The sequence below is a fragment of the Sceloporus undulatus genome, chromosome 3 (assembly GCF_019175285.1).
Source record: "Sceloporus undulatus isolate JIND9_A2432 ecotype Alabama chromosome 3, SceUnd_v1.1, whole genome shotgun sequence".
In the NCBI taxonomy this organism is placed as follows: Eukaryota; Metazoa; Chordata; class Lepidosauria; order Squamata; family Phrynosomatidae; genus Sceloporus; species Sceloporus undulatus.
Window position 1 is genome coordinate 258654747 of NC_056524.1, and position 16515 is coordinate 258671261.

Sequence of the window (16515 nt, forward strand, 5' to 3'; positions counted from 1 at the left end):
AGGAAAAGGACGAAGAAACAGAACATTACAGATCTCCATCCCACCAATATTTTAAAGAATGACTGGGAACAGACACAGAACATCCAACTTCTATATGTTTTGGACTGCAATCCCTATTAACCCATACCTTTTGCCACAGGATCTGAAGAATATGGAAATTGTAGTTTAACATATTTGGCCCCAGCTATTGTTGAAATTAATTGTGCAGATAGTAGATGCCTCCTGAATGTGACATCCCTTCAAATATATAAAGATGGCTAGCATGTCCCCGCTTGAGCTTCTCTTTCCCAGGCTAAGCATACTTGGCTCATTAAGCCGGCCACTATAGGGCATGGTTTCCAAATCTTTTATCATTTTCATCATCTTCCTCTGGACATGCTCCAGCTTGTCAACATCCTTCTTGAATTGTGGTGTACTATATTCCAGGTGAAGTCTCACCAAAGTTTTTTTCATTAACTCCTTTTTCTCCTCAACAGGTAAAAAAATGGCCTACCACAAAGTTAGTGCAGAGCAGAGATCACAATACCTAGATAATGATGACCTACAAGCCACTTCCCTTGAACTAGAATGGGACATGGAGAAAGAATTGGAGGAGCCTGGCTTTGACCACTTCCGGATAGAGGAGAAGGTCCATGAACCTACAGAAGTTACTCAAAATACTGACATTGACCTGGAGCCTATTCAGCCATCAGCATCTCCAAAAGGAAGATTCCAAAGACTTCAGGAAGACCCAGATTATGTCTCCCATTATTCAAGGCCTTCACCAAAGAGCAATCGCTGCAGCTTTTGCCGGATATTTAAGCCATTTTGCACTGCTATAGGATTATTTATTTTTGGAATTTTGATAGGCTACTATGGACGTGCACAGTACCCTCCTTCTCCTACATTGCCAGAACCAAGTGGCCCTCATCTCACCCAGGACATTATTAAAGAAATCAAAGCAGAAAACATTGCACAGATTTTCAGGTATGTATTTTTATTTCTTTTAATTTATTGATTTTGGCAAGTTGTGTTATATACATTATCTGAATTCAGTAGTACTAAGGAAGAGGGAATATATGCCCAGTACTCTATTCCTTGTCTTAATGATGCCTCCAGTGTGCCTCAGCACCTTTTCATTGTCTCTTCTGGGAAGAAGAGCCTCCAGCCAGATCGGGGCCACAGCAGTCTCATGTCACGGCCCCAATCCAGCCTTTCCACAGAGGAGTACTGTGATGCCACGCTCCATGTGGGGTGGTGTGCAGCATCATGGTGCCCTGGGGGATGGAGAAGAGGTATGCATCCTGTGTACACAATGTCCTAACTCTGCCCCCAGGCTGGCCTTAATGACCAGCCTGAAGAGTCCCTTAATTGGCATTTTCAAAACAGAACTTGGAAATAATTCATTCAAAATCAATGTTATCACTATTTCATTAACTTTTTTTCAACAGTGATTTTAAAATTCATTATTCCCATGGTTAAATGCCAGTAAAGTAGGATCTTAATATGTGCTGGGGTTTGGGTTCAGGAGCCACCATGGATATCCATGGATACTCAAGTCCCATTAAAAAACAACAACACAGTAAAATGGTGTCCCTTATATAAAATGGCAAAATCAAGGTTTGTGTTTTGGAATTCATATTTTTATATATATATATATTTTAAGCTCATGGATGATTAAATCCATGAATAAAGTATCCATAGATACAGTGGGCTGATTGTAATATTAAATTCTCGAATACTAATTAATATTTTGTATTATGAATGTATTGTATTTTTATAATTGTTGGGAAATAGTCTCCTAGTATACAGTGGACATTTTGGCTTTTTTTTTTTTTTTTAGTAATTTTAATTAATTTATTTTAAAAAAACAAATGAATTAATGTCTCAATGAAGCAATACATTCATTTAAATTTGCTCTCAATTTTCATTGCTAAAAATAATATTTTTGGCCAATCTAGAATTCTTGTGTTGGCATAAATGGCAATATTTCCAAGTTTCTTTCATAACAGCCAGTGAATGGATAGTGGGATCACTTGATCACTCCTACCATTTATTTTTCTAAACAGTATAAGGCATCAGTGATCTTTTGAATCATCAAAAGATCACTGATGCCTTATACTGTTTAGAAAAATAAATGGTAGGAGAAAAGAAACCTAGCAGCACCTGTAAGTCTAATGGATTTTTTCCCCTGAATGAGCTTCCATAGATTTCAAACCATTTCCTCAGATACATGGATGGAGGGTGATGGATTTGCAATAATATGCCAGTAATATATGAGATTCATATTGACCTTTTTTATGCTGTAAGAAGAATGTCTGTCCAGTCTGGTGTTAGACTGGGACAAAACCAGGTGTGGATATATTGAAAATATTGAGATATTAAGAGAAAGAGACAGAGATTCAACATTAAATTTGCTCTCAGATGCTTTGTTCTCAGAAGTTCCTTGAGTTTATTAAATCTTCTAACTGGTTCTTTATAACAATGGCTGTTTTCTTTTCTTTTCAATTTGTCCCTGTTACACATTTAGTAAAATTCAAATTTCAAAGCTTTTCTGAGACAGAATCACTGCAGGTTTCAGGTTTGGGTAATTCTCAGCTATTAAAATACATAATTACTCCATGGTTGTTATTTCAAAATGCCAGCTGAATTCTTCCTCCTTTTGTTGTCTGTTTTCTGTCTTTGGTGATATAGTATCCAAACATGATCTCTCACTTAACCTGAAAATCAGGAAAAACCTTGCCACTTGACTTTGCTAGTAATGTATATAGTGTGGCTTGAATCTTCAATTTAATAATGTGTATACCAAGTCTGTGGATTGTTATCTTGCCAGCCTATCTTATATATGTTCAGTTACTAATATTTTCACACTTTTTTCTATAATATACTCTGGGTAGATAGTGTCTTCTCCTTGACAGAGAGAGGAAATGCTACATTTCTTCTTAGCAAAAAGAAGAAAAGAAAAGAATGAAAAAAGAGGGAAAAGTCAGCATCTGTTATGCAGGAACATGAAAATATTCATCCACAAGAACATTCATATTAGGAACTCAAATTTCTAAAATTTTAATATCCAGATTAAAGCTTCTGCCCCCTCCGTATGAATCATATTCTCACGTTCAGAAACTGAATTCTGTGCTCACTTATACAGGTATCCTTCCTCAATTCTCAGATACCCGAGGCTCTGTTTTAGATGGGAATTTTAGCTCTAATTTCTTCTATGAGTTCCAACTGCTATATTTGTCTACCACAAGTTATCCAGACCCTGGAAGTGAGTATTCTCTTTCATAACATGTGTGATTATTTTTCCAGGGTCACGATTATTTATTTGCCTGCTGACTCATCTATACATAAAGTAGCTATAACTAAAATAAAAATAAATGTATCTATGTGTAGGAGCCCCCACTCAAGTCCTATTCTCCCCTACAACTCACATTACTGGGCCTGCAATGAATTGGCAATTAAGCATTGTCCTGGCATTTCTATGTATCAAATTGCAATTTTCCTAAAACACTGCAGCAGCTTTGTACTACTGCTGTAATTACTGGCTCACATTAAATTTGCTAACTAGAGTGAACACATAGATAAGGTTTATTGCCTCTGTGTATTTCAGGACACTCCTCCGCCTACGCAAAAGTGATAACCTGAGAAAGAATAATGCCAAAGTAGTGTAGTATAGATCGTAGAGTGAGGCAGGCTTTAAGACAGAAAGATTGAAAAGCATCACAAATGTCTGAAAGACCCAAAAAGAAAAGAACATTTTTTGTTCCTATTAGCACTGGGTTCTTTTTTTCCTGTCCAGTATTACAGGATGTGGTAGCTCAAGTGGTTAAGACGCTGACTCTGTTGATTGCAAGATTGGCAGGCTGGCAGTTCGAGACCTGAGTGCTGCATGGTAGCTTCTGCCAGCCTAGCAATTTGAAAGCATGCAAATACAAGTAGATAAAAAGCGGCTGCCCGACTGCGCGGGCTGGCCACTTTGCTGCAGGGAGCCGGCGCGGCTCCCTGGCCCCAACTTCTGGGTTGGGGCCGCTCTCCGCCCTGATTGGTGGCGTGGGGCGGAAGGGCCCTCCCCTCCCACCTGCGCTGCTCTGGTAGGGGAGGAGGAAGTGTCGGTCCTCCAGGGCAGCCCATTGGCTGGGCTGCCCTGGAGGAGGAGCCTCACCATCAGGTGAGGAGGCGGGGCCTTGGCCTCATCTTTTGTGGGGCCCTACTGCTCAATAGAATACTTTGTGTGGTGCCTATTTTACATGGTCACAAATCTCTAACTGGGTTGTATTTCATGAAAGTAGCGTACCTCCTTTAATGTAAAGTTTCAAATCTCAGCAGGATCTCAGCCCCGTGTTAAAACTTGGACAACACAGCCTTTCACATCCTTTTTTAAAAAAAACCAAACAATTTTAATTCTTTTTCATCTTAACCTTCCAACCAATGTCTGAGGAATGTTCTGTGTGATGTCAGACTGTGCACTTTCAGTATTCTGAACTTCAGTTGCTCTCACGTCTTTTGTTCTGTCCCCCCCTCCCATGATTCTCAGTTCTTAAAGAATCAGCAATTCTGTTTGGGAATCCCTTGAGCACCCTTTGGGAGGTTTTGGAACAAAGGGTTCACAATGAAAACCCTCTGCAATTTAATTAAGAGACCCTCAAAGTTTTGCTGCTGCTGAATTAAGTGTGTTGGCTCCCATTCTGTGACCTTTGGAGGGGTGGCACAGTTCTTCCACTGACCTTATGATGGCCCCTCGGTTTTGAGAAATTGCAAGGTTGCTAATATTTTTAGACATTTAATTGAAAAAGCCCTGCTCAGTAAAGAATGCTGCTGTAGGACAGGGATTAAGGCTGAATTTGATAAATTTCCATTTGAAAGACATTTCAATGCAGACTCAGTATTGTATCTCTATAGTTGCTTAACTCTAATTTCTAGTAAGATTGCTTGTATATTCCATCAGAATTAAATGTGTGGACCAAGATCCTACTTCAGGCACAAATTTATAATGTTGTGGTTATAATCTGTCTTTCGATCCAACCATCAAAACCCACCTTAAAGTCCAGGAGGAATTGTGGCACTAGCAAGTGGGGCATTGAGTAGTAGCATGATAAGAAGTTATGACAGTATCCTGTGATCAACAGAGTCATAGTCCAACATTCAAACCACCCACCCCCTAAAAAAGCAATGGCTCCTCAAAAAACTTTAAATACTGCTGCAAGTTAAACTGTAGGGTTAAAAAGAGACAAAGCAAGATGAAGAGAGCTAATAGTAGGAGTGACAGTGGGGGAAGATGTAATGTGAAGTGGAAAGTACTAACAATGGAAGTGGGTCTCTTTCTCCCCATCATATAGTGAGAAAGCTATAGCTGTCCTTCATAAAATGGCACTTGGTTTGCAAGACTTGCTAGACTTCACCCAAAAGTGAGACATTCCTGCAAGAATGTGACCTAGGAAACTGTGCAAGAATAGTTCAACTCTATAATTAGAGTAGAGTTGGGAAGGGAGTTCCAGAGTTTGGGGACAACCACTGAAAAGATGTTCTCTATTAAAAATGGCATAGATGTGAAACCTCACTCATTGGTGAAACAAACTGAAATGCAAGCTTGTTTTTATCCAAAGAACTGGACAGTATAGTGGTTGTACATTTTGCTCCGTATCATAGCTTGGGCAATGGCTAGACTCTTGATTATTATAAGAAGAAAACAAACAAACAACAAAAAAGAATCCAGGCTGAGTTATGATCCAGAGGAGCATTGAGTGCCTAGTATCTAGCAAATCCAGTAATGTGGAAGCTCCAGTTGTTGGCCTAGATCCAAGTAGACCCACTGGATCCAAGAAACTCAGGGGCAAAACAGATTGGCATAAAAAGCTGACTTCCAGGCATCTTGGGGATGTGGCTTATAGATGATGCATGCTCCCAAGATGCCTTGAAGTCAGCTTCAAGTCAGGCAATTTCCCACGCATGGGCTAGCTGCTAGCAGTCCAGTGGTGCAGTGTTTACACACCACATGCCACCAGAGCACTTTAAAGATGGCTTGCTGCAGTGGCTGGGCAAAAAAGCTGGCTTTTTGCTAGTGCAAAAAGGAGTGGCTATTTGCTGCTCCTTTTTCAGCCAGCAAAAAAGCAGATTGGGGCTATGGCATGCAGTTGCCACGCCCCCAATCCGGCTTCGTCAGGGGTGGCTTGAAGCCACCCCTTTGTGGCAGTCTGTTTCACCCCTTACACAAGCATATATTTAGCATTCAGTGATTGATTCAGTGGGTTTTCTCTGATTAGAACTAGCAAATGTGTTTTATGCACAGATATTGTCATAGTACTTGCATGGGTAACCACCAATGAATATCAGGTACTATAGGCTATATTTCAGAAGAAAGTGTTGGGAACATTGCTCCTCTAAGATATTATAAAATAGTTTGTATGGCTGGAAATTATAAATGACACCAGCTCTTATATCTCCAATGTATATAAGAGCTAGTTTTTGTGATTTGGGGGGCTATGTGGCCCCAAAAAACCCACAAAAAACTATGGATGCCAGCCATGAAAGCCTTTGACTTATATAAGAGCTCTGAGACTCAGAGTACATGTGGGTTGAGGAAAGTGAATTGGTTGGAGAAAGTGAATTTTTGTATAGCAGACAGTGAATGTTGGTGGAAGTCATAGGAGAGTTTGTAAATACCATGTCTGTATTGTAACAAGAGATAAAAGAGTCTCCAAGTATTTGGAAGAATCCAAGGGTGTCTGTGAATCATTCAAGGTTGGTCAGTGCAATGTTGCCAAATATTGCAAACTGAGCTGGTGCTTCTGCACTCTGTGCTGTTAATAGCTATTGTTGAGGACAGTTACCTCAGACAGTGCTAAAAGCTGGTATCTCTGGTTGGCCTAAGTTTGTTTTTTGCTTTTTGTTTGTCAGTTTACATCAGCAGGACATAGAAGAGAGCTAACAGAAAGGACTGGCAAAACTATCTTTGACCATTCTTTGCCTTAGAAAAGCTTATTACAATCATGGAGTTGTCATAAATGGGCAGGCAATTCTAAGTCATATTCACATACAAACTGTTGTCACTGTATTTGAAATTCTTCCTCTAAAAATGCTTTTAAAACAACTATTTTTTAAAAAAAGGTTTGTTTTCATGCACCGTTTTGTGACAAGCATCTGCTTTTGCATTCCAAAAATTAGCAAATTTGTTGCTTGCCCTGTGTAAACAAATCAAATTACAAAAGCCTCTAGGGAGATGAGTCTTCTTTTTGTTATAGGACTATAGTACATCTCAGCTCTGAGTAGTCAGGCCTGAAGTTTGTTTAACAGGCAGGCTAGACTGCTGCCAACCCTGCAGAGAGTAACTAGCTGCAATCTGTTGTAGTGAATTGAACTATTTTTCATGCCCTGCTCATAATGGGAGTGACAAGAAGGAAGGCCATTAAGGAGAGTGGGTTTGTGTCTGTGGTTCTCTTCTCCACCCTTGGTTTTCTGGGAATCGATTGGGGGATAATGAAATTGACGTTGTCTGAATAGTAATCCATTTCGATGAACAGTATGTTTCAGTAGCCTTACCAAGAGGAGACTGCTCGTCACAGTTCATTTCACATGGAAAGCTGATGAGTTTCCTGGGGTACTTCAACATCAGGCTGAAATAATCAGAACCAAAATTGATTTTATTCAAAGGCAAATAACTTTTCTTTTAAAAAAAACACACACTCACCAAGAAACAATACATTCCCCAGCCAGGAAAGTGTGGCAACTATCAAACATCAAGGAAGGAAAGAAAGGAGGCAGAAAGGCAATGTTATGAGTCCCCATGTGGTCATGTAACACTTTATGACTGACAGCCATACACTGGGGAGGCTTGAAGAATTTGATTTTTGTGAATTCTGAAATGACCTGAAGTGATCCACATCGGCTGGACAGGGTACATGTTAGGAAATAGAAATGCAATGGTTTCAGCCTTTCTTGAAGGCTCTGAGAAAGAGCTGTTGATGTGTGTTTGTGTGTGTGTTGGAAATGCATATTTACAATTTGTACTTTTCAGTTGCTAGCATCCAGTTGTAAAATGTGTGACTTTGAAGAGTTACTCTTTTGAATAAAGCTCCCAGAATCCCAGAAACTGGATCATAGGTAAAAGAAGTTTCCATCATGTTTGGGGGATCAAGACAGAAGAGGTACTGGCTTGATAAGAAAGGATTTCTCCTACAGTTCATGCCATGCTCACTCCCAGTTCTTGCTTGGCATAGAAGGCATAGAAGGAAAAAAAAGAAAGTGGTGATTCTGAAGGTCCTCATGTGCTGAGAAAGAAGGGTTTTTCTTCCATCTAACCTTCCTTCTCTTTCCATGGCACTTTAGCATTCCCAGATCTCAGGACCAACATGTTCCTGAATCTCAAGGTCTGGGCCTCAGGGCTAAAGGGAAGAATCTCAGACAGAGACCACTACCATGAAAAAAAGTTGATGCTTATTGTATCCTACTTAAGGACATCACTAAGGGGCTGCCACAAACACCTAAACAACTTCAACAGGAAAGAAGAAACATTTAAAGTGAACAAAGTTTGACTACCAGTCCTGAAAAGCACCAAAATTAAGATCCAGCAAAATGCAAATAAAAACCATCCAGGATCAGGGATTTTCCCATCAGACAATGGATCACTAATTAAACAGAAAAAAAAAAATCCTCCTTGCATATCCTCCCACCCTGAGGCCTTGCCATTTAACAACAGAACAATATACAGATTAACATGTAAATCACTCTTCCCAGTCTAGGGTAACACAGTACAGTATATACATATACCCTACTCTCTTCCATGCCAGCATTCTCTGAAGATGCCAGCCACAGATGCTGGCGAAATGTCAGGAATAAACTCTTCTAGAACACAGCTACATAGCCTGAAAAACCCACAAAAATTATAGTTTCTTGTTACTGTCTCTTGTTACTCAGCCTTGAAACATTACCAGGACAAGCCTGCAGTGACATATTCCTGAACTGGAAATTTTGAACCATGAACTAGGTAATTCTAAACTGGAAATCTTAGTGCAGATGAATACACACAATTCTGCACAAGACAGCTACATCAACATGGATGATGATGATGATGATGATGATGATGATGATGATGATGATGATGATATTTATTTGTATCCTACTCTTTCCCCAGATTGGAAAGCAAGGCACTTACAATAATTTTTTAAAAAAATGCTAAAAATCCACAAAATACAAATATTAAACAATAATAAGAATAAAACCCAGTTAAAACATATATTAAAACACACTTACACACCAGCATAACAATTAACAACATCCAGCATGTTGTGTGAGATGGATTTTATATAACTGCGCATCAAAGCCTGTCAGATTAGAAAACTGTTTGCTTCCTGTGAAAATAAAGTTGGACGTGTGCCAGCCTAACTTTTCTGGGAAGGGAGTTCCAGAGTCTGGGGGCAGCCACTGAAAAGATGCTCTCCCATGTTCTCACCAGATATACCTGTAAGGATATCTGAGCATAGGCTGGTTTGTAAGGGAGGATGCAACTTTTAAAATAACCTGGATCTGAACAATGCAGGGCTTTAATGGTCATAACTAGTACTTCAAATTGTGCCCAAAAACAAACCGACAGCTAGTGGAGCAGTTGAAACAAAGGAGGTGTGTCTTCCCTATAGCCAGTACTCATTAGTAATTCAGATGCAGCTCTTTGGACCAGTTGAAGTTTTCAAGCACTCTTCAAAGTCAGCCCTATGTTGAGTGCATTACAGTAATCTATCTCAGATGTAACTAATGCATGTGTCATCATGGCCAGATCCGACAAGGAACAGGTGCTGTTGGTGCACAAGCTTTAACTCTGCAAATGCATTTCTAGCCATGGCTGAAATGTGGGATTCGAATCTCAGAGCTGAACCTACATCATCAGGGGGAGTGTACACCTACCCAGCACAGGCTAAATCCCTATTCTCTGTTGTGCCTTTCAACTGACCAGGAGCACCTCCATCCTAAAGCATACTCTGGTGGCATAATTAGCACACATTCCTGCAGAAATAAATGTTGTATTAAACTCCTCCACCACATCACTTCACAAAGAGGTCCTGAGGCCTCAGCCACCTTCCTTCCAGGTTTCCATGGGAGGGATGACATTGTGAGGGGGGTCACTGTGTATGGAAACAATTTTTCATCCATTTTCCCCAGCACCATTAAATCAAAGTTGGGAGGTTTTTACATGAAGGAGGCTCTTTGCAGAAACTCCAGTATCCTTTTTAAGGAATGCTTAGCTTCCCCCACTACCAAATCAAATCTTCTACAACCTCTGCACATGCATTTAAGGGGATAGGGTGGCCACCAGCTCTGAAGAACTGCTGTGACACCTTTTCTTTTTTTTTAAAGGGCAGGTCTCTTGAGGTGACAGAGGCAATGGGTGGTACAGGGGGCCCATTGCTTACTCATTTTTTGCTTTTAGCCCTTTGCTTACTAACCCCTAGGCTATATCACTGACATATATGAGACATAACACAGTTGGCCCACTATATGCATGGATTCTTTATCCATAAATTCAACCATCCACAGCTTTAATTTATTTAAAAAGAAAAAAAATCTAAAAAACAAACTTTGATTTTGCTATTTTATATAAGGGACACAATTTCACTATGCCATTGTATTTAATGGGACTTGATCATCAATTGATTTTGGTGTCTATAGGGGGTCCTGGAACTAACCCCCAGCAGATATGAAGGGCCCAATGCAATAGATTAGACAGGCTTGTGTAGTTCTCTTGAGTAGTTCTCTACCTAGCATGTATTTTAGTTATGAAGTTTCTTGTCAAAACACAAGGTTAAAATCACATCTTTTATATCTTTTAAAATGGATTAGGAAAATCCACTAATAATCAAGTTGTCAGAGGTTAATTAGACATGATGGTTGTGTATTACTCATACTAAAGAATGACATTGAACAACTCCAAGCTAGCTGGAATTCATTTGAATGCCTGCACCATGGCAGAGCTAGCAGCAAATAAATTATTTTTCTCTGCCACCATCTGGTACTTTTTCAGACCCAAAAAATCCAGGGAGAAATTCAGATGGAGATAATTATGTAAGCATCCCTAAATGATACACCTCATCTGGCCACCTACTGTGATAAAGTTAATCTTTTTCTCACACTCGCATGGACATTCCCTTGTAAGCATTAATTAACTTTAGGAATGCTTGTTATAAACCCATTCAGCATCTCTTTTGTCTTCTGCAGATCACTGAGAATAAAATGTCAAGTAGCTCTTCAAAGTTTCTATTCATCATATCAGTTTCTTTAGTAGTGGATAAACAACCACTTGTTTCTTTTGTCTCAAACATGACTTCCATGTTTCCTTTAAAAAAAGAAAGAAAAAGAAACACCTGCTTTTATACCATACCTATGTAGTGATCTACATGCAGGTATCTGAAGAGCAAGAATATTTAAGACTGGTTGTGATGATGTGCGTGTTTGGGAACATCGCCTCTAATTACTGGACCAATGTTGGCTCCAAATGCCACTGGGATAATAGAAAAAGGACAAGCTGCTAGAGGTTGTATCACATATAAACACACAAGGTATTTGCACCAATTTGGCACAGAACATTTTCATACCAGCACCATGAACTTCCAGAGAGTCTTGGCATGTATGCATAGCATGTATGCATAGCATGGTCATCCAGCTATATGGAGTCAAGATTGTGAAGTGAGGAAAATATTATGGCCATAGAGTACTGCTCTTGTAATGCAAGGCTCTATGTGTATTTTCACAGATGCTAATGGCCTCCTTAAAAATACTCATGCAAATGAAAACCATCCTGAATGCATGAGGTCAGTAGAATACAGAGGAAAAATATACAAGGAAATGAAAAGATATATGGGAAATCTATAGCTCTTCTGACACTAACCAAGAAAAATAATTTTCTAGCATAAGCTTTTGCAGACTCCATTCCATTTCATCAGATGCACATGGACTGGAGTTCATGGAAACTTATGGTAAAAACTTCATTTTCTTTCTTAGTGGCAAAATAGATGGACCCGGAAGGGTGCCGTTAAGCCATCCATTTGAGCACAGATCGGGGCCATGGCAACTGCACACCATGGCCCCGATCTGGCTTTTTCCCAGCGTAAAAAGAAGCAGCAAAATGCTATTCCTTTTTCCACCCGAAAAAAAAAGGATTTCTTTCCACCACTGTGGTGGTATTTTGTGCTCCTGCAGTGTGCTACGTATGAATGCTGTGCTACCAGACTGCCACAATACTGCCTCCAATCTGGTTGGACAGGTGGCACAATGCTGTCTGGAGGGCAGTGTCGGGGTATGTGTTGTCTAAACACCATGGCCCCACACCGCCCCCAAGCCAGCGTATTGTGCTTGGTCTGTTTTGCCTCTTAGTTTCAAAGGGGTTACAGGATTCCCTTAAATCTATTTATGCTGAAACAGAGTAAAGCTATATTTTTTCTAGTTATGCTAACTATTTGTATCCCTTAATCTTCTGTGATAATAAAAAGAGTGTATGTCAGGGTGCATCTTGGAGTTGTATAGGTGCACTATGGCAAGTAGTTGCCTAGTAGGCAAAAGTGTCTACAGGCCTGGCACTTGTGAACCTTAGCTTGATGGTGTATTAAACTGTTCTAACCTTTGATAGTTAGAAATATAATGGGGGTGGCTCAATTTTATTTTATCCATGTAATAATCCACATCTAACTTTGCTGGCTCTATGATAGAATAGAGTGAAGACAATGATGTAGGCAACTGGGATTTTGCTTGACATATATTCAAATAGTTTGGATATTCCTCTTGACTTCAGACTGTTTCCTTTAAGTGACTACCTAAACATTTAGGAGATCATTTCTTGTCATATATATGTTTATGTTAGGCAGCTTAAAATTATCTAGCTGGACACAAGAAATAGATTATATATTCCTGAAACCCATTAATGCATTTCAGTCCTCCACCCCCTTCAAAAATTAAATCCCAAAACAAAACAAAACAGAACCCTCAGCTTATGGGATTGCAGCCATGAATATCCTGTTACCCACAAGCCATATGCTCACCAGCTATGTACTACAGCTTGTCAGATGCTTTCCACCCCCTCACATTTTTTAAGTCTTACATAGGTATAAAAATAGGAGTTTATTAAAACACTAGTAGTTTAGATGGCCTGGATGGATGTACTGCTCTCTGATAAAGTTGTAAACTTACATTTTGCATTATTGACAATAAAGCATTGGGGAAAAAAAATCCAAATAAATAAGATGACACTGTAGAATTATAAAAGTTTTCAATTTTCCCTTAAAATCAATTTTGGGTGGTTCATGGTCTAAAACAAATTTAGCATACCCAGTTAGAAGTAGGCCTGGACCAGAAATGAGGCGGGGGGGGGGGGGGAAATCTGCCTTAACCCTCTCATACAGATGGCTGCTGGTTTTTGAGGGTCCTTCTCCAAAATATCAGTTCCTAATCCCATCTCAATTAGTTGTGTTCAGGCGCCAGTTTCTTCTTCCCAATCTGTATGTCCTGGAAAAAGTACAGGCAGTGATGGCTGATACTTTGATTGATCGATCTCACTGTTAGGATGCTTAGTCCTTCCAGACGGGTGCAACTGTAACAAAGGTGCATTGGCTGTTGCTTTGTGATGTGGAATGTTGAAAATAGTCTTTCCCCACTTATACACTGACTTTCCAAATGGACAGACAATCTTGACATAGGGGTTGTCTGCATGGGCAAAAAGGCCTGAGTTTCATCAACCTCACTTCATCCCATTTTGATAATGCAAGTCAAAACCCCAGGGCCAGGATCAGGCCTGATCCTGACCGACCAGCTGCAGATCCAGTGGATTCAGCCTGATCCCAGAGTAACCAGCCTTTGCAAACCCTGGCTGTTTGAATAGAACCCACAATCCTTACCTTGCAATTCTGTACTGAGAAGCCACCCTCCTCAATCACCAGGCACTCTGTTTCTATATGAGATGTAGAGATGGGAGGCTTCTCAGTAGGAGTGTTGGGACGGCAAGGCAAGGAGCATGTGCTGCTAGCAGGTTCCAGAATGGTCTGAGGATGGGCATGAATACACCCACCCATCCCTGCACCAAACCAGGGACCAACTTCAGAGAGCACCCAGGCCAGAATAACACCAGTTCAGCCCATGCTATCCTGGTCCATCTGCACAATCCTTTCAATGGACCAATGCCTAGAAGTACAAGACATATTTCATTAACCAAAGATTCCAGGATTGCTAACACATCAGTCAATCAATAAACCATATTGCAAAGTATACCATAAAGGTGCTGTTACATATATTTAAATCAATAAATAATTTATACAGAAATATACCTTAAATGTGATGTCATGAATTATTTACAATTCCTACCACTAAAATAAGTTTCTCATTCATACTGTCTGCCAGTTGTTGTGTTGTGTTCTATTGTCAACTTGACGGCCTTGGATATTAAATCCCCAGTCATTTGTCATTGATCATGGATGTCCGAAGACATTTTGTAGTTTGTGATACTGAAGAAAATTCATTCTTCCCCTCCATATACAGATGCCAGCTAGGCAGTCAGTGAATTTCAACACTGGTGAGTTTCTTCCACCACACCTTGGAGAAATAGACTAGCAGTGTGGTACATGGCAGGTGTCATGACACTTGCTACTCTGTTTTCAACTGTATTTCCACTGATCTCCACCCCACATTTTACACCTGAGGGCAGTGGCATCACTAGGGTTGGTGTCACCTGGTGCGGCAACTCATGGTGTCACCCTCCCATTGACCTCCTCTCATACCACACCATAAAGAATCCTTAGTAATGTTTTCTGTAGCAATGTTACTCCTAAGGCATAATTCTTGTATATCACTGAATGTAATGGTATAGTTGTGATGTAAACAACCAACAAAATTAGAATTATACCTTTAAATTACAATAGCATATGGCCAGCCTAAATGTATTTATATGTACATAGTTTTGTTTGGATAAAGTGAAAATTTCAAAGGATGCAGGAAAACACCACAACTCATTTCTGCCAGAAGGCAGATGTTTGGGCAGCAGTGGTGTCATCCCTCTTAGGGTGTCACCAGTTGTGGCCTGCACCCCCCTAGTGATGTGTCTGCTTTAGGTGGCTGTATCAATCTGCCCAACAGCAGGGCTAGGCCTGCAAATTGTCTCTTACTGCCTTACTGGTTATACTGGAAATGTTGCTCCTTGGCATGTGATTATATCTTAACCTATTAGCTACGCTCTAATATTTGCCAGTGCTCCTTCCACTTTTGCTGTCTCTGCTGCATCTGTGAGTTGAATTTGTATTGCTTTAAAGCCTCAAATATTGTATCACTGAAAACCACCTGCATCTGCTGACATATTCAAAGAATTTGGGATGGGGGCCAGTTTTGTGCAGGACTCCTGCGCACTGCTTACGTGCTTGACAGTAACATCTGGCAACACAGATGCTAAATTGGAGAGAGCCATAATTATTTCAGGAGGAGGGAGAAAGTTGTCACACATAATTATTATCACTCTCCTATCACAGGTATTAAAAACCACAACAGATCATTTTGTTTTTCACCAGTAGCATACCTTAAGGTGGTGGGGTTGTCAGTGCTGTCTTTTTTTCTTTTCTGCATTAAAGTTGAGCTAGCTTGATGGCAGGTGATGTACACACACACACACACACACACACACAGACTGAACATAATTTTTTTTGTCAAGACAGAAGGAAAAAGTCTCGAAAACCAGAAAAGGAGAACACAGCATGCATTTTTTTGTTTTCTGGAAACACTGATCTCAAGAACTATTGTGAGAACTGCCAAACCTTGTAGGGGAGTCTATAACAAGTGAAAGCATGTGATACAGTCCTCGGTTGGCTATCCACCATGTCCTGAAGCCACTCATAAACAAAAGCGATCAGATGTGGTGCCAGCAAAATGAATGTGCCTTCACCTTACTTTTCTCAGCAGTGATGACCTTTAATTTTTTTCCTTGCAGCTTGTTCCCTTTAGCATCCTTTTCTCTGCCTCCTTTATTTCTTTTCTGTGTCCCTTGCAGGCTAATAATAGAATATGGCAGCTGTGATTGAACATTCATGTGTATTTGCAGAGGTGTCATAAAGCAAATATTTAGGCTGTCTTAAAGCAGTCAAGGTTCTACTTGTTTTTTTTATTTTAACTACGTAAGGCAGTTTGAATCTCAGCACCTGCACCTGACTTTCAAAGAAGCAGTCAGTCTCCATATCCCCAGATTTTTTTATCCATGGATTCAACCATCCATGACTTCAACATATATATATATATATATATATATATATATATATATATATATATATATATTCCTATGAGCAAAACTTGACTTTACCATTTTATAGAAGGGACACCATTTCACCATGCCATTGTATTTAATGGACTTGATCATCCATGTATTTTGGTATCCACAGGGGATCCTAGAACAAACCCCAGTGGATATGAAGGGTCCACTGTTGCCAGTTTGGGTACTTTCAAGTAACCAAGCTTGCTGCTGCTGCTGCTGCTGCTGCTTCTTCTTCTTCTTCTTCTTCTTCTTCTTCTTCTTCTTCTTCTTCTTCT

At 40.0% G+C, this 16515-nt stretch overlaps 1 protein-coding gene across 1 annotated transcript in view; it reads left to right on the top strand.

Moving 5' to 3' along the window:
- Positions 1 to 16515, top strand: part of NAALADL2 (N-acetylated alpha-linked acidic dipeptidase like 2) — a 767772-nt gene that overhangs the window by 188403 nt on the left and 562854 nt on the right. Inside the window, exon 2 of the mRNA XM_042461028.1 lies at positions 477 to 966. Within this exon, the coding sequence (XP_042316962.1) occupies positions 477 to 966 (490 nt within the window). The remainder of the gene's footprint in view (positions 1 to 476; positions 967 to 16515) is intronic.